At 45.8% G+C, this 19,585-nt stretch overlaps 1 protein-coding gene across 3 annotated transcripts in view; it reads right to left on the bottom strand.

Moving 5' to 3' along the window:
• The window catches only part of LOC132891077 (protein inscuteable homolog), a 161,530-nt gene that overhangs the window by 25,562 nt on the left and 116,383 nt on the right, over positions 1–19,585 (bottom strand). For all 3 annotated transcript variants that reach the window (XM_060928557.1, XM_060928559.1, XM_060928558.1), the window contains 3 exons: positions 6,956–7,069; positions 6,699–6,824; positions 2,582–2,753 (listed from right to left, as the gene is read on the bottom strand). In XM_060928557.1, coding sequence (XP_060784540.1) covers positions 2,582–2,753; positions 6,699–6,824; positions 6,956–7,069 — 412 coding nt within the window. The remainder of the gene's footprint in view (positions 1–2,581; positions 2,754–6,698; positions 6,825–6,955; positions 7,070–19,585) is intronic.

Here is a 19,585-nt window from a genome sequence, read left to right as displayed (position 1 = left end):
CAAAATGCTGTGGCCAGGCTTGTTGTTGGACTTCCTTGTTTTTGTCATATTACACCTGTATTATTTGATCTACACTGGCTGCCAATTAGGTATCGTATTCATTTTAAGATCTTATTGTTAACTTTTAAATGTTTACATGGTCTGGCAGTACAATATCTATCTGAATTAGTTTCTGTTTCTAAGGCTCCTAGATATAATCTACGTAATCACAAGGGTACTTTGTTAGTTCCAGCCAGTGGAAAGTGTAAAGTAACACTAGGTGATCGGGCTTTTCAGTCTGCCGCCCCTAAGCTTTGGAAAGCACTTCCTATAGAAATCAGAAATGAATACTCTTTAGCTAAGTTTAAATCGTATATTAAGACTTCATCTCATCTCATCTCATTATCTCTAGCCGCTTTATCCTGTTCTACAGGGTCGCAGGCAAGCTGGATCCTATCCCAGCTGACTACGGGCGAAAGGCGGGGTACACCCTGGACAAGTCGCCAGGTCATCACAGGGCTGACACATAGACACAGACAACCATTCACACTCACATTCACACCTACGCTCAATTTAGAGTCACCAGTTAACCTAACCTGCATGTCTTTGGACTGTGGGGGAAACCGGAGCACCCGGAGGAAACCCACGCGGACACGGGAAGAACATGCAAACTCCACACAGAAAGGCCCTCGCCGGCCACGGGGCTCGAACCCAGATCTTCTTGCTGTGAGGCGACAGCACTAACCACTACACCACCGTGCCGCCCCCACATGAAATATGCGCATTATAAATATTAAATTATTATTATTAATTATTATCATCATAGAAGAGAGTCCAACCCCTCTCCAGGAAATTGGTTCCAGAGCCCAAGCTATGCGTTGAGGTGAGCCCAACTATACCTAGTCAGTACTGCTCAACCTCACGCACAAGCTCAGGATCCTTTCCCACCAGAGAGGTGACATTCCATGTCCCAAAAGCCAGTTTTGTCAGCCAAGGATCAGTACACCAGGGCCTCTGCCTTTGGCTGCCACCCGATCCACAGTGCACTGGACCCTTACGGCACCTCCTGCAGGTGGTGGGTTGACAGGAGAGTGGTTCCGTGTTGCTCATTCAGGTTGGGCCCGGCCGGGCCCCATGGATATAGGCCAGACCACCAGGCATTCACCAATGAGCCCCTCCCCCAGGCATGGCTCCAGAGTGGGGCCCCGGTATCCCTGGTCTTGGCAAGGGTACTCGGATACCTGTTTTTTCTCTCATAAGGGTCCTTTTTTGAACCGCTCTTCATCTGACCTCTCATCTAGGACCTGTTTGCCTTGGGAGACCCTACCAGGGGCAATTGCCCCGACAACATAGCTCCTAGAATCCCTGAGGCACTCAAACCCCTCCACCACATTAAGGTGGCGATTCAAGGAGGGGTATAATGAACATATGAACATATATTTTTCAAAAAATAATTTTTTGGGTTTTTTTTAAATATATATAATGAACATATATTTTTCAAAAAAAAATCTCAGTTTCAACACCTGATATGTTGTCTTTGTGCTATTTTCAATGAAATATAGGGTTTCTATGATTTGCAAATTGTTATATTCTGTTTTTATTTACAGTTTACACAGCATCCCAACTTTTTTGGAATTGGGGTTGTATGCCATCAGGGAATTAAACCCCACTGATGTGAACCTGGTCATTCAGTACATTCAGGTTGTCAGTTGACTTCATTTTATTGCCCCATAATGTTGTTGAGTCTCAACCTGACCAACAGAATCAACCCCAGATCATCACACTGCCTCCAGAGGCTTGTACAGTGAACACTATGCATGATGGGCCGGAGGTTCATGAGCTTCCCTTCTTACCCTGACATGCCCATCGCTCAGGAACAGGGTCAGTCTGGACTCATCAGACTACATGACCTTTCTCCTTCACTCCAGAGTCCAATCTTTATGTTCCCGAGCAAACTGAAGCCTTTTCTCCTGATTAGTCTCGTTAACGAGTGGGTTTCTTATGGACATATAGCTGTTTAGTCCCAATCCTATGAGGTTTCATCCCACTGTGAGTGGAAATTATCTTAATTTCACTATTAAACATAGCTGTGAGTTCTACTGTCCATTTTTTCTTACAATTCGACTACACTGTGTAAGTGAGCTCTGATCATGCTCAATCAGGATCTTTTTCTGGCCACATTTCTCCTGTGAAGTTGTCCGTTCATTTCGATCTTTCCAGGGTTTAATGATGTGTTGGTCAGTTCTAAACCCAATTCCACTCATTGCAGCTCAAATCTCCTTCATTGTTTTCTTTGTTTGATGCAGGACGATAATTTGACCTTCTGAAACACAGGAACATCTTTTCCATGAGCACGGGATACTCCTTCGACATGTTTGTGTAAGAAATGAGAAATGACTCACTGCATCAGTTATAGTTAAAAGAATTGTTGCAGCTGAAACTCATTAATCACTGCAGTAATTATCCAATCAAAGGCTCTGAACTATTTCCTATTTAAATCCAAATGGTGACTGTTTTTGGCCAGGCAGTGTATGATCAGTAATAACAGGAGTGATGTGATGAATAATAAGAGTATTGAGGTAATAAAAGTGTTAGGCCTGACTGATGAGGGCGGAGACAATGTCCTGCATGCTCTCAATGAAGCTAGACAGGTGGTGTGTGCTGGAATGGTGAGGGGACGTGATCTGAGCCACAACGGCGGCTGCCTCAGCTCGAGCTGCTTCTGTACAACCTTCATCAGTCAGAATATCAGCCAAACACAGTACACCATCCACCTGCACACACACACACACACACACACACACACACAGGTTCCTCAGTGGTTCTTTGGTGAGTGCAGTGGTGAGTGTAATGGTTCACCTGGTTTCTGAATGTTGGTTTATTTTGGGTGGAAACAATGATGTATTGAAGTCAGTTGTGGTATGACCATCCATTACAAAACAATTCACATGGGTTGAAGTTTCCAAAGTGAGTTATTGTGTTTTCATGAAACAACAACAACAAAAAAACTTTCCGGTTATGCATCTCATCTCATCATCTGTAGCCGCTTTATCCTGTTCTACAGGGTCGCAGGCAAGCTGGAGCCTATCCCAGCTGACTACGGGTGAAAGGCGGGGTTCACCCTGGACAAGTCGCCAGGCCATCACAGGGCTGACACATAGACACAGACAACCATTCACACTCACATTCACACCTACGCTCAATTTAGAGTCACCAGTTAACCTAACCTGCATGTCTTTGGACTGTGGGGGAAACCGGAGCACCCGGAGGAAACCCATGCAGACACGGGGAGAACATGCAAACTCCACACAGAAAGGCCCTCGCCGGCCATGGGGCTCGAACCCGGACTTTCTTGCTGTGAGGCGACAGCGCTAACCACTACACCACCGTGCCACTCCTGGTTATGCATAGATCAAGAAAATTTACCAGTATATCTCTGAGATCTGGATATTTGAAGTAGTCAGATTTTAATTTTTACAAAAAGTCAGAAAGAAGAAGCCTTTATTTGTCACACGTACACTCAAGTACACACTGAAGCACACAGTGAAATTTAACCCATCTGAAGCAGTGAACACACACATGCACACACAAGTGAGCAATGAGCACACACACATACCCAGAGCAGTGGGCAGCAATGCTACAGCGCCTGGGGAGCAGTTGGGGGTTAGGAGCCTTGCTCAAGGGCACTTCAGCCCAACCTCAGCCTCAGGCCGCACCCATGTTAACCTAACTGCATCTCTTTGGACTGTGAGGGAAACCAGAGCACCCGGAGGAAACCCACACAGACACAGGGAGAGAACATGCAAATTCCACACAGAAAGGCCCTTGTCGGCCACGGGGCTTGAACCCAGAACCTTCCTGCTGTGAGGCGACTGCGCTAACCATTACACCACTGCGCCGCCCCATGTAATGTTCAGCTTCTGTAAGATTTGGAATGCAAACTCATCCTCATGAAATGAATGCTGATTCCCAGCGTGGTTATGATGCCCCTCACAATAAAAACTTCCACAACACACTGCAGAAAGATCACAGGAACTGACTGCAAGATGTAAACACATGACTCACTGACATTCTGAAGTTTTCTCCCACTAGCATTGGTGGAATATTTACCACAAGCAGAATTTTCCATGATGAACTCGAAATCAGTCTTTTTGGGGTAAAAGTCATGCTTGAATTAATCTCCGCTGTTATTGATATCAGTGATAAGATCCTCTTCACAGGGTCGTATGAAGAAATCTGCAACTAGATCACTCAACTTGTAACTATTGTTGTGATTTAACTTTGTGCGAACTTTATGATCTCTCCTGCTGTGTTTCATACAGGAAGTCTGCTGTGCAGGATCTATAAGAAAGCTCCTGATTGGCTGCACTGGTCCTTCACAGTCACAGTTCACAACATACAGCCAATCAGAAGCCTTCTTATAGATCCTGCACAGCAGTGAGGGATTTATGTCCCATAATACAAATTCTGTTTACACAAAAACGAGTTTGTTTTATACCATTTCTTTGGCTACTTGTTGAAATTATGTCAAAATGAATACTGAATGTAGTGAGTGTGAAATCTCTACTGCATTCTGATCTCAGACATTAAGAGAGTTATCCTCAAAATATGTGATCAATACAGTACAAAGCCTGAAGGATGTTTATCACTCTCTTTTTAATTAATTTCTACCAGGATTTGAACACATCATCTCAATAAGAGCATGTTTAAAGGTTATAAGGTATGAATTTCTGCAAAATTCTTTAAAAACCTGAAAGTGTAGACATTATACTCTGAAATTATACCAAAATGGAAAATTTGACTATTTGAACCCACACAATGTATTTCCCAATTATTTCAAAATCATGACTTGCGACTGATTTGAAATGGAGGGTCACATTTTGTTTGCTTGTAAAAGTTATTGAGGACCATACAACTGATATTCAGACCCTGATTTAAAAAAAAATGAATAAATAATCCCATAGAATTTTTCCTCCTGACTGTATTCTAGATTATCTTCCTCATTGTGTTTTTATTTTTGGCCATATGGTGGCGGTGTTGTACAAGTTTTATCAATGAAATTGGTGTAAAATTACGGACTTGTTGACGTGCACAACACAAACACACATCCTCATCATCTGATCAGAATTACACACACAGCACATCTGTTTCACTTAAAGTCAAACCTTTATGCTAAAAATGTGATCATACACACAATTATCAGCTATTGATTTATTTTAATAGTAACTGAAATATGATTTTCTTTTCATTGTGTGTGATTTATTAGACATTAAAAATAAAGACAATATGATAAATGTCCTGAGAAGACCTCAGGGTGATTTATAATAATAATAATAATAATTATTATTATTATTATTATTATTATTATTATTATTATTATTATTATTATTCCTCTAAAGATGAAGCTGTTTGGTGCTTTAAATTATTAAATAATTAACATTATTTTATTAATTAAATTTATTTGTATTATTTTATAATTTTATATAGATTTTTAGCTGAATTATTATTATTATTATTATTAGTAGTAGTAGTAGTAGTAGTGGTGGTGGTGGTGTACATAATAGTATGTGCACTAGACTGTATACATTTTAAATAATAATGCATAAAAATTACAATATAAAATATTAAATAAACTCTTCCATGTTGTCTAAAGAATGATGGAGCTAATTAATACTGTCTGGATGGGAAATGTAAATATTTATTTTTGTATTAAATATAAATATTCATATGTGAATAAAAAAGAAGAAAAGCAATATATGTGTTAAGAGCTGCGACCCTGTAGAACAGGATAAGCGGCTACAGATAATGGATGGATGGATGTGTTAAGAGGTCAAAGTAAAAAAAAAATTAATTGGCCAGTCACTGATTTCTGATAAAAGTGTATTTTTTTAATCAAATCTGTAATCCAGCTGCTGTTCTAAGCATCTCGTTTTCAACAGGTGTGTTTTTCAGGCTTGCTGCTCTCAGATTTACTGTCACAGCCTCCTGGGGGAAAATCTCAGACTTTTTTAATTTTTCTGAGAGGTTTGTGAAGGCTGCCAGCTCCTTGACTCAACACATAACTGGAGTAATAATTAAAAAAACAAAACAAAAAACCCTCCACCTTCAATCAAACCTGAGACTTATAGCACTTTCCATCTGAGTTATTCAGCCTGAGACTTTCTGAGCTCATTTTCTCTAATTAGTGAGACCAAAAAATATTCAGTGAAGTTATGTTCGAGTATATCACTGCCAGATCCTCAGTTAACTATATAATAATTATTATTATTTCATCTCATTATCTCTAGCTGCTTTATCCTGTTCTACAGGGTCGCAGGCGAGCTGGATCCTATCCCAGCTGACTACGGGTGAAAGGCGGGGTTCACCCTGGACAAGTCGCCAGGTCATCACAGGGCTGACACATAGACACAGACAACCATTCACACTCACATTCACACCTACGCTCAATTTAGAGTCACCAGTTAACCTAACCTGCATGTCTTTGGACTGTGGGGGAAACCGGAGCACCCGGAGGAAACCCACGCGGACACGGGGAGAACATGCAAACTCCACACAGAAAGGCCCTCGCCGGCCACGGGGCTCGAACCCGGACCTTCTTGCTGTGAGGCGACAGTGCTAACCACTACACCACCATGCCACCCCATTATTATTATTATTATTATTATTATTATTATTATATTTTTACAAGTAGTTAACAAGGAGTGTGTGTGGGTGTGTACTTTCTCCAGTTGGTTGATTCCCTCTTCCACGCAGCAGATGGAGGCGACGGTCCTGAGTGCAGGAGCATATAAAGAGCTGAAACAGTCCTGCCTACAGATCTTCAACAGAGCTACGACTGCACCTTCCTGTGTGCACACGCATGCACACACACACACACACACACACACACACACACACACGCACAATAGGTTTATGTTGAGAGGATTAGATGGGTAGAAAGTGCAGTGTGAATGCTGTGTCATTGTTGTTGTCTTACTTTGGCGATGATGCTGCAGAGCTGTGGTCCATCCTGAGTGAGTGACAGCAGGTTACTGATTGCGTTCTCCATGAGGAACACATCATCTGACTCCTCAACCTGCCTGATCAGGACCTGCTCACAGCAAACACGCACACACACACACATAGAGTCAAAACACATATGTAGTTAGAAATGTAATATTATTAATCCAAATTAATTTCACTAATTTCCTTGTCAAAATCAATAACTTGTGCTCTTGATCCCTTACCTACGCATTTCCTCAAACAAATTGAAGCTCCATTAAAAATAATGAATTCTTCTCTTAGGATCAGCTATGTACCCAAATCCTTGAAACTAGCAGTTATCAAACCCCTGATTAAAAAAAACTGACCTTGATCCCTGTCAGCTGTCCAATTATCAGCCGATATCAAACCTCCCCTTTATCTCCAAGATCCTTGAAAAAGCTGTGGCACAGCAGTTATGCTCATATTTACATAGGAATAACATCCATGAAATGCATCAGTCAGGATTTAGACCTCATCGTAGCACAGAGACAGCTCTGGTTAAAGTAGTAAATGACCTACTGTTGGTGTCTGATCAGGGCTGTGTCTCGCTACTTGTGTTGCTTGACTTTAGTGCAGCCTTTGACACCAATGATCATTCCATTCTCCTGCAGAGACTAGAAAATGTCATTGGAGGCAATGGCTCTGTCCTGGCTCCTGACTATTTGTAGATGTGAAGGATGTATATACAGTTCCCTCTGAAAGTATTGGAACAGCAAGGCCAATTCTTTGGTTTTTGGCTTACACTGAGGATATTTGGGTTTGAGATCAAAGATAAATATGAGACAATAGATCAACTTTCATTTCCTGATATTTATATCAAGATGTGTTCAACAACTTAGAACTAGAAGTTGACCGATATATGGTTTGGCCGACATATCGGCTGGTTTTGGGCCATTTTTCACTTATCAGTCCATGTCAGTATCAGCCTTATCATATCGGTCTTTATCGATATTTGTCCAAATGTGCCCTCTTGTGTTAAGTCCAACGTAGGCCTACAGTTGGTTCAAATGTGCTGCAACTAAAATGTATTACTGCCTGTTTTATGAACCTCAAATTAATTAGACTGTTTATTTTGTAATAAGCCTACCATAAAACCAGTTTAGCCTACTGTGGTTCAGTTGGGAATATAACCAAAACATAGGCTACCCACCCAGCAAAGACGCTTGGAAACATGGCTCAGCCTGTAGAGGAAGAAATAAATTCACGGGACATCCAAGAAATGGAACAGGTAGATTTAACACCTCTTTTGGTAAAATAATACAGGCAGGTTTAAGTAAGACTGTATAACTCAAAACGAATCTGACATTGTAACAGTAGTGAAATGTAGAGTAGCCTTGCCTTGGTTTAACTTAGCCTTATGTTAGTTATTACGAGAGAATGCTAGTGGTCTTTTAGCATGGCCAGTGCCCGTGATTATTTTCATTTTATTGCATAGCTTGTGGTCTCATCTCATCTCATTATCTGTAGCCGCTTTATACTGTTCTACAGGGTTGCAGGCAAGCTGGAGCCTATCGCAGCTGACTACGGGCGAAAGGCGGGGTACACCCTGGACAAGTCGCCAGGTCATCACAGGGCTGACAGATAGACACAGACAACCATTCACACTCACATTCACACTTACGGTCAATTTAGAGTCACCAGTTAACCTAACCTGCATGTCTTTGGACTGTGGGGGAAACCGGAGCACCCGGAGGAAACCCACGCGGACACAGGGAGAACATGCAAACTCCACACAGAAAGGCCCTCGCCGGCCACGGGGCTCGAACCCAGACCTTCTTGCTGTGAGGCGACAGCGCTAACCACTACACCACCATGCCGCCCGCATCATAGCCTAAAGGGGAAAATCCACATGAAACATGTTTTCTCTTTATAATTAGACCTCTGCTCCTGTAGAAATAGACAGTCAGCTTCCACTTAAGGAAGGTTGTTGTAATGCCATAGCCTAAAAATCTAATGTTACTCATTGGATTTTTTTTTTTTTTTGGTTGTTTGTTGGGTTTTTTTGCTCCCACTGTTTGGCATGTTGCTCTCGCATGAATTCAAATAACATTCAGTAGACTAACTTTAACTAAGTCTACTTTAGGGACATTGAAAAGATTACATGTACAACCCCGATTCCAAAAATGTTGGGACAAAGTACAAATTGTAAATAAAAATGGAATGCAATAATTTACAAATCTCAAAAACTGAGATTGTATTCACAATAGAACATAGACAACATATCAAATGTCGAAAGTGAGACATTTTGAAATTTCATGCCAAATATTGGCTCATTTGAAATTTCATGACAGCAACACATCTCAAAAAAGTTGGGACAGGGGCAATAAGAGGCTGGAAAAGTTAAAGGTACAAAAAAGGAACAGCTGGAGGACCAAATTGCAACTCATTAGGTCAATTGGCAATAGGTCATTAACATGACTGGGTATAAAAAGAGCATCTTGGAGTGGCAGCGGCTCTCAGAAGTAAAGATGGGAAGAGGATCACCAATCCCCCTCATTCTGCACCGACAAATAGTGGAGCAATATCAGAAAGGAGTTCGACAGTGTAAAATTGCAAAGAGTTTGAACATATCATCATCTACAGTGCATAATATCATCAAAAGATTCAGAGAATCTGGAAGAATCTCTGTGCGTAAGGGTCAAGGCCAGAAAACCATACTGGGTGCCCGTGATCTTCGGGCCCTTAGACGGCACTGCATCACATACAGGCATGCTTCTGTATTGGAAATCACAAAATGGGCTCAGGAATATTTCCAGAGAACATTATCTGTGAACAGGGGCGGCACGGTGGTGTGCGGAGTTTGCATGTTCTCCCCGTGTCCGCGTGGGTTTCCTCCGGGTGCTCCGGTTTCCCCCACAGTCCAAAGACATGCAGGTTAGGTTAACTGGTGACTCTAAATTGAGCGTAGGTGTGAATGTGAGTGTGAATGGTTGTCTGTGTGTTAGGACTAGGACTGTTTTGGCCTCTAGAGGCCGCTGTTATTTCCTTTTCATGTCGTGTTTATTTTGGCCTCTAGAGGCCGCCACTGTTCCTGTGTTTTGTGTTTGTGTTAATTGCCTAATTATCTTCACCTGTGTCCTTAATTAGTTTGTCTATTTATACCCCTGAGTTCAGTCCTCTTGTCACGGAGTCTTTGTGCTGTTATGTTTATCTCCAGTTTCCTTTGTACTGTGTTTTTTGATCTTCTTAGCTTTTGAATTTTTGCACTTTGCTTTTCTTTTGGATTATACTCTTTGGTTTTTTTTGTCTTTTGTTTTGCCCTGTATATAGTGTATATAGTTTAAATAAACCTTTTGATTCTTTTTCTACTTCCGCCTCACGCCTCTGCATTTGAGTCATCCCCCTGGTGGCCTAGTGGGGGTTTGCTGGATTATCACACCAACGAACCAGGTTCGAATCCCAGCAAAACCCTAACAGAAAGACTCCGTCATGACCGACTCAGCAGAGGCTGCTTCAACTGTCTACCCGGCCAACCTTCAGGGAATTATGGCAGCTTTGACACGCTTCGGAGCGACCATGGACGCTCATGGACGTACGCTCACCAGCCAACGTGAGGCCCTCGCTCGCCACGAGGAACTGCTTCAGCAAATTGGGAAAACCCTGGCACAGCTGACATCTCTGCCTGCATCTCCTGCTCCTGATCCAGTTCCTGCTCCTGATCCAGCTCCCACTCCTGCTCCAGTGCCTCCTGCAATGCTGCCTTCTTCACCTCGCGAACCCAGCCTTCCTGCACCACAGAGGTATGACGGCAAGCACAGTGAGTGCCGAGAGTTCCTTACCCAGTGTCAACTCACCTTTGAGCTTCAGCCTACCACCTACACTACGGATCGCCGCAAGATTGCCTTTGTGATCACCTTATTAGCTGGTAAGGCGCGAGCCTGGGCTACTGCTATCTGGCAAAGACAGGGACCTGAGTGCTTTGATTTCCAGCTGTTTTCTGAAGAGATGCTTCGGGTCTTCGATCAGGCAGACATCAGTACCGACGCAGCCCGAAAGCTCATGTCCATCCGGCAAGGAGGAAGCGTCGCAGATTACGCCATCTCGTTCCGAACACTCGCAGCAGTAAGTGGATGGAACGAGACTGCCCTGGTGTCAGCCTTCCACCATGGTCTGTCTGACCCCATCAAGGACGGTCTGGCCTCTATTGGATGCCCAAGTGACCTCGAAACCCTCATCTCACATGCTATTCGTCTGGACAACAGGATGAGAGAACGCCACCAAGCCTTGAGCCCCCCCAGCCTCCCTACCTCTACCTGGAGACCGTCTACCTCCTTCAGTGACTGTCCAGAACCCATGCAAGTGGGTCGTACTCGCCTCTCCGCATCTGAGAGGGAGCGCAGAAGGAGGGACAAGTGCTGCATCTACTGTGGCAAGCCTGGTCACTTCCGAGCATCATGTCCCGAACTCTTGGGAAAAGGACCGCCCCGTCCAGCCGAGGGAGGGTTGTGACGGGGCCTACCCTCTCTCCCGGACTCCCTGGCCAAGGAATCTACATCCCGGTCTCCATCTCCTGGGGTGAGTCTGTCCACTCTTGTCAAGCTTTGATAGACTCAGGGGCGGCTGGGAACTTTATGGATATTCACTTCGCCCAAAGCATCAATATTCCGACTGCACCTCTTGAAGTCCCACTGTCTGTGTCTGCCCTCGATGGCCAAGCGTTAGGTGATGGAAGAGTCACCCAAGTTACTTCTCCAGTTTTCCTCCAGTCTCAAGGTCACAAGGAAGAAATATCCCTGCACCTGATTCCTTCACCTGAGTTCCCAGTTATTCTAGGCCTTCCTTGGCTTACTCGCCACAACCCTCGCATAGACTGGGTAACAAGCCAGGTTGTGGAATGGGGCCCTGCATGCCATGCCTCTTGTCTGCTCTCTAGCTCTCCTGTGTCTCCTGCCGAGCCCCCTGATCTCACCGAGTTATCTCAAGTTCCCACAGAGTACTGGGATCTCAAGGAGGTATTCAGCAAGAGCAGGGCCGCCGTTCTTCCTCCGCACCGGGCCTACGACTGTGCCATCGACTTGCTCCCTGGGACTACCCCTCCTCGTGGCAGACTGTTTTCACTCTCTCAGCCAGAACGCAAGGCCATGGAGGAATACCTCAAAGATGCCCTGGTCTCTGGGTTTATTCGACCCTCCACTTCACCTGCTGGAGCCGGCTTCTTCTTTGTCGGCAAGAAGGATGGGGGGCTCCGACCATGTATTGATTACAGGGGCCTGAATAAGATCACTGTGCGCAACCGTTATCCCCTTCCGCTGATGTCCACAGCTTTCGACCTGCTCCAAGGCGCCACCGTCTTCACCAAGTTGGACCTACGGAACGCATACCACCTCATCCGTATCCGACAGGGAGATGAGTGGAAGACTGCCTTTAACACCCCGTCTGGGCACTACGAATACCAGGTGATGCCCTTCGGACTCACCAACGCACCAGCTGTTTTTCAGGCCCTAATCAACGACGTCTTAAGGGACATGATTAACCTATACGTTTTTGTCTACCTCGACGACATCCTTATCTTTTCCAAGACCGTGCAGGAGCACCGCCACCATGTCCGCCAGGTTCTCCAGAGGCTGCTACAGAACAATCTGTTCGCCAAGGCCCAGAAATGCGAATTTCATGTTCCCGAGGTCTCCTTTCTGGGATTTATTGTACGGACAGGCCAACTCCAAATGGACCCTGCCAAGACCCTGGCCGTCCGGGATTGGCCTACTCCCAAGTCCGTTAAGGAGGTTCAGCGGTTCTTAGGATTCGCTAACTTCTACCGCAAGTTCATCAGGAACTTCAGTTCTGTGGCAGCACCCATGTCAGACCTCACCAAAGGGACAGGTGGATCTTATGGCTGGTCTCCTCAGGCAGAAAAAGCGTTCAAAGACCTCAAGGACCGCTTCTGCACGGCACCCATTCTGGTTCTCCCGGACACCTCCCAACCATTCATCGTGGAGGTGGACGCCTCGGACAGTGGTGTCGGCGCGGTGCTCTCTCAACGTTCGGAAGGAAAGCTGCACCCCTGCGCTTACTTCTCCCACCGCCTGAGTCCTGCTGAGTCCCGGTACGATGTGGGGGATCGAGAACTGCTAGCGGTCAAACTGGCCCTTGAGGAGTGGAGGCACTGGCTGGAGGGAGCACAACATCCATTCCTGGTTTGGACTGACCACAAGAACCTGGAGTACCTCCAGCAAGCCAAGAGACTGAACCCTCGACAGGCTAGGTGGGCCCTGTTTTTCAGTCGGTTTGACTTCACCCTCTCATACCGCCCCGGCTCCAAGAACACCAAACCTGACGCACTGTCCAGACTGTTCTCTGCCACTAACAGGGAGAATGAAGTCGGGCCTATTATCCCTGTGTCCCGGATTGTGGCCCCTGTCCGCTGGGGTATTGAGGAGGCTGTCCGACGAGCCCAACGCCAGGACCCCGGTCCTGGGACGGGGCCACCAGGCCTCTTGTACGTCCCACATCAAGCCCGGGCCAAGGTTCTCCAGTGGGGTCACTCTTCCCCTCTCACCGCCCACCCAGGAGCTCGGAGGACCCTGGACTTCCTGAAAAGACGCTTCTGGTGGCCTAACATGGAGAAGGAAGTAAGGTCATTTGTCCTGTCCTGTGAGGTTTGCACCAGAACCAAGAACCCACGACAGCGTCCCCAGGGTCTCCTGCATCCTCTGACCATTCCCCGGCGTCCCTGGTCCCACGTGGCAGTCGACTTTATCACGGGTCTCCCTGAGTCACAAGGTAACACGGTCATTTTGGTCTTAGTTGACAGATTCTCCAAGGCCTGCCGCTTCATACCACTGTGCAAACTCCCCTCTGCTCTTGAAACTGCGAAACTTTTGTTTAATCATGTCTTCCGAGTCTTTGGTCTTCCACAGGACATCGTCTCAGACCGAGGGCCCCAGTTCTCCTCCCGAGTGTGGCACGGGTTCTGCAAGGTCATCGGAGCCACTGCCAGCCTCTCCTCTGGGTTTCACCCACAGTCCAATGGTCAGACGGAGAGGCTCAACCAGGACCTGGAAACCACCCTGCGAGGCCTGGCTATGGATAACCCGACATCGTGGAGCACCTGGCTGCCATGGGCGGAGTACGCCCACAACACCCTGCAGTCATCGGCCACCAAGCTGTCGCCATTCCAGTGCCAATTCGGGTTCCAGCCACCTCTGTTCCCGGACCAGGACGAGGACGCGGGGGTGCCCTCGGTCAACCAATATGTGAGACGGTGTCGCAAGACCTGGAGCAAGGTCAGGAAGACCCTCATACAGACCTCCAGAACCAACCAGACTCAGGCCAACCGCCATAGAAGACCTGCACACGCTTTCCGCCCTGGGCAGCGTGTTTGGCTGTCCACTAAGGACCTTCCACTGCGGGTGGAGAACCGCAAGCTTGCTCCTCGCTACATTGGCCCCTTCAAGGTGGTGCGCAGGGTGAACCCTGTCTCCTACCGGCTCCAGTTGCCCCGGACTCTGAGGATCAACCCCACTTTCCATGTTTCCCTGTTACGGCCCGTACTGACGTCTACGTATGCCCCTGCCCCTAGGAACCCCCCACCCCCCCGCATCTTCCAGGGGCAGACTGTGTTCACTGTGAATCGCCTGCTTGACTCCCGCCGGGTCCGCGGCGGGTTGCAATATCTGGTGGACTGGGAGGGCTATGGTCCTGAGGAGCGCTGCTGGGTTCCTGCTCGGGATGTCCTTGATAAAGAACTATGTCGGGACTTCCATTCGGCCCATCCGGATCGCCCTGGGAACGTCAGGAGACGCTCCTAGAGGGGGGGGTCCTGTTAGGACTAGGACTGTTTTGGCCTCTAGAGGCCGCTGTTATTTCCTTTTCATGTCGTGTTTATTTTGGCCTCTAGAGGCCGCCACTGTTCCTGTGTTTTGTGTTTGTGTTAATTGCCTAATTATCTTCACCTGTGTCCTTAATTAGTTTGTCTATTTATACCCCTGAGTTCAGTCCTCTTGTCACGGAGTCTTTGTGCTGTTATGTTTATCTCCAGTTTCCTTTGTACTGTGTTTTTTGATCTTCTTAGCTTTTGAATTTTTGCACTTTGCTTTTCTTTTGGATTATACTCTTTGGTTTTTTTTGTCTTTTGTTTTGCCCTGTATATAGTGTATATAGTTTAAATAAACCTTTTGATTCTTTTTCTACTTCCGCCTCACGCCTCTGCATTTGAGTCATCCCCCTGGTGGCCTAGTGGGGGTTTGCTGGATTATCACACCAACGAACCAGGTTCGAATCCCAGCAAAACCCTAACACTGTGTCTATGTGTCAGCCCTGTGATGACCTGGCGACTTGTCCAGGGTGTACCCCGCCTTTCGCCCATAGTCAGCTGAGATAGGCTCCAGCTTGCCTGCGACCCTGTAGAAGGATAAAGCGGCTAGAGATAATGAGATGAGATGAGATTATCTGTGAACACAATTCACCATGCCATCCGCCGTTGCCAGCTAAAACTCTATAGTTCAAAGAAGAAGCCGTATCTACACATGATCCAGAAGCGCGAACGTCTTCTCTGGGCCAAGGCTCATTTAAAATGGACTGTGGCAAAGTGGAAAACTGTTCTGTGGTCAGACTGTTAGGCTTTGGGACTATCTTGGCCTCTAGAGGCCACTATTATATCTTTGTCATGTCATGTTTGTTTTGACAGCTAGGGGGTTTGTGTTTTTGTTTTGACAGCCATGTGCTTCTTTGTTTTTCATGTGCCTTGTGCCCCACCTAGTCTTAATTGCCAATTATGACCTGGGCCCTGTACTATGAACGGAGGTTAATCTACCCAGAAGTAATCCAGGGTTCCCCCGCTAAACCGGGGTTGACAAAACCTGGTTATCTTGTTTGGGGTTAAACGGTACTACGACGCCAGTTATGAAGTTGATTTGTTGAACCTGGTTTAACCTAATCAGGGTTAATGTGCATTCACGTTAAAGGGGAGGTTATCAGCGCAAATCACCACTGTTCACAATGGCACGGTCACCGTACTTCACGGAGGAAGAATGCGCTGTCATAATGCAAAGCTACGAGGAGTTCAAAACAACATTAAGAGCAAAATCTAACACAGCGGCTGCCAATAAGGAGCGGCAAGCATGTTGGCAACGAATTGCCGATCGGGTAAATGCGTAAGTACATTCTCCCTTCTACATGTTCCAGAACAGAAGTATAGGATGAGAGAAGCTTCATGATCAATCACAAGTCACAGAAAATGGTCCTTCGACGTGGCCCCAGTCATATATAGCTTGTTTAATGTCCGAAAAATCCTGAATAAAATTTGGTATGGTAAATTCATGGAGTCGCCTACTTAAGCTGATCTGTGCACAGAGTCACATGAATTAGGATGACTGACTGTTCAGTCCCTTTGACTAAGTTGGTGTCGGTCCTGTGAACATTTCAGAGGCAACAGCAGTGCAAAACGCACCTGGCAACAGGTGAAAATGAAATATAAAAACATCATTCATAATGGTGTGTGTGTGCGCGTGCAAGCAAGCATTCATTTGCCTTTTATTTATTCAAGTTTTATCTGTTTGCCTAATAGTTCAAATTGTTTTGTATATAGTTTATAATGTTGTTGTGTGATATTAATCATAATATTGTGGGAAAACTACTTTGCACGGACGTTCATTTAATTTATTCTATCGTCATTTTGTTTGTTCTATTTTTGTGTATTTTATTTATCTGTTTGTCTAGTTGTATCTATTTTTCTAATAATATATTTTTTGCATTAAGTTTGTGGGTGGCACGGTGGTGTAGTGGTTAGCGCTGTCGCCTCACAGCAAGAAGGTCCTGGGTTCGAGCCCCGGGGCCGGTGAGGGCCTTTCTGTGTGGAGTTTGCATGTTCTCCCCGTGTCCGCGTGGGTTTCCTCCGGGTGCTCCGGTTTCCCCCACAGTCCAAAGACATGCAGGTTAGGTTAACTGGTGACTCTAAATTGAGCGTAGGTGTGAATGTGAGTGTGAATGGTTGTCTGTGTCTATGTGTCAGCCCTGTGATGACCTGGCGACTTGTCCAGGGTGAACCCTGCCTTTCGCCCGTAGTCAGCTGGGATAGGCTCCAGCTTGCCTGCGACCCTGTAGAAGGATAAAGCGGCTAGAGATGATGAGATGAGATTAAGTTTGTTTTTTCCTATTAAAATAATCTTGTGTTCTTGTTATAACTTTATCTATTTATCTGACTGTTTAGTTGTATCTATTTTTGTTACAATTTCAATATTTTTAATATAGAAAGGTTTTTTTCTTTTAAAATGTTCTTGTGTGATAACTAGTTCTTGTTATATTTATTGTAGTTGTATCTATTTTGTATCTCAGACTTAAATATTTTTGTAAAGCAAGTGTTTTTCTATAAAATATTCTTGCGTTCTTGATAACTATGTTCTTGAGTGGGTTCTTTTTTTTTATTTACAGAAAAGTCGTTCTGCATGGGCATTCATTGAAGCCCTCATTGTTTTTTAATGGTTATTTATGAGCATTTAGGGGTTACAATAATGTAAGTCTAGGTTGCTTTATATAAAAGGTATGTCCAGAAATATTGATGTCACTATCTAAGCAGAGGGATCTGGCTTCTTTAGACGCTGTCTTCTTAAAACTGAATAAATATTTAAAAAGAGCCAAATGAGCCAGTCTTTTGAACGTCTCTTTTCAAAGAACGGATCACAAAGATGCGGATCCCATCAAAGAGCCATAAATCCCATCTCTACTCTGTGCTCCGATATCGCACGGGTCATCCAGGTATGCTGGCATTGTCTCTAGAGGAAATGTCGGTGGAGAGGTGGTGTTTAAAAAGGGTGTGGTTAATCGGAAACCTCGGGTTAACCAAGAACATAACCTGAGACGAGCAGGTTTGAGATGCAGCGTAAATTGCCATGGCAGCATACCTCGGTTTGAACATAGCCAACTTTCGTAGTATGGGTTAATCGGGAAGTTACGCTGCACGTGATCAAGTTACTCTCGAAGTTACCCTGGTAAGCCAGAAAACCCGCTTCGTAGTACAGGGCCCTGGTCATGTGTCCAATTACTTTGGGTATTTATACTACCCCATTTTGTCTTTCTAGTCATTAAGTCTTTGTGTTGTTTTATGGTGAGTCACTTTGGTACTGCGTGCCTTAGCCCTTTGTCTTTGTTTTTGGTAGTTTGCTCTTTTGGGACATTTTGATTATTTTTTGTTACTTGGAACTTTGCCTTTTTGTATCTTCTGAGCGTTTGGATTTTTGCTTTCTCTGCCTTGGTTTTGGATTTTTGAACTCTTGGAACTTTGGGATTTTTTGTCTTGTATCTCCTGTTTGTTTGGATTTACCTTGGTGGATTTTGTTTTTTCACAAGCTGTGGATTTTGCTGGACTTCTGAGCTTGGGCAATAAACTTTATTGAACTGTAGCTTTGATCTCACTCCTCTGCACTTGAGTCATTCCTTCGCTCACCCTAGTGGGTGTTTACTGGGTTTCTACACCAGCGACCCGGGTTCAATTCCCCGCTCAACCTAACAGAAAGACTCAGTCATGACTGACTCAGCAGAGCCTTCTTCTGCTGTCTTTCAGAGGATAATGGCCGCTTTAACAAGCTTTGGGGCTACCATGGACACTCATGGACAAGCACTTGCAAGCCAACAAGAGACCCTTGCTTGCCATGATGCACTGCCCCAGCAAATTGGGAAGGCCCTTGCATGGCTGACTCCTCTGCCTCCTGATCCTCCCTCTGCTCCTGCTCCACCATCTGCTCCAGCTCCAGTGCCCCCTGCCACGCTGCCTCCCTCAACTCATGAACCCCGCCTTCCTGTACCACAGAGGTATGACGGCAAGCACGGTGAGTGCTGGGAGTTCCTTACCCAGTGTCAACTCACCTTCGAGCTCCAGCCTACCACCTACACTACTGACCGCAGCAAGATTGCATATGTAATAACATTGTTAGCTGATAAGGCACGAGCTTGGGCAACAGCCATCTGGCAGAGACAGGGACCCGAGTGTTCCGATTTCAAGATGTTTACGGAGGAGATGCTTCGTGTTTTCGATCAGTTGGACATCAGCAAGGATGCAGCCAGGAAGCTCACTCATGTCCACCCAGCAGGGAGGAAGTGTCGCAGACTACGCCATCTCGTTCCAGACACTCGCAGCAGTCAGTGGATGGAATGAGACTGCCCTGGCTTCAGCTTTCCACCATGGCCTGTCGGACTCCATCAAAGACAGTCTGGCCTCGATAGGTTGCCCAAGTGACCTTGAAACTCTGATCTCACATGCCATTTGCCTTGATAACAGGATTAGAGAGTGTAGCCAAGACCTGAGCTTCCCTTACCTCACTGCTTCAACCTGGAGTCCGTCCACCTCATCCAGTGTTTGTCCAGAGCCCATGCAAGTTGGCTGTACTCATCTCTCCGCATCTGAGAGGGAGCGCAGGAGGAGGGACAAGTGCTGCATCTACTGTGGCAAGCCTGGCCATTTCTGAGTGTCATGTCCCGAGCTCTTGGGGAAAAGGACCGTCCTGTCCAGCCGAGGGAGGGTTGTGATGGGGACTACCCTCTCTCCCGAACTTCCTGGCCAAGGAGTCTACATCCCTGTCTCCATCTCCTGGGGTGAGTCTGTCCACTTTTGCCAAGCATTGTTAGACTCTGGGGCTGCTGGAAATTTTAT

This window comes from Neoarius graeffei, chromosome 8, assembly GCF_027579695.1.
Source record: "Neoarius graeffei isolate fNeoGra1 chromosome 8, fNeoGra1.pri, whole genome shotgun sequence".
Lineage (NCBI taxonomy): Eukaryota > Metazoa > Chordata > Actinopteri > Siluriformes > Ariidae > Neoarius > Neoarius graeffei.
Note: the sequence above shows the minus strand (reverse complement) of the source record. Positions and strands in the feature narration are given on the sequence as shown.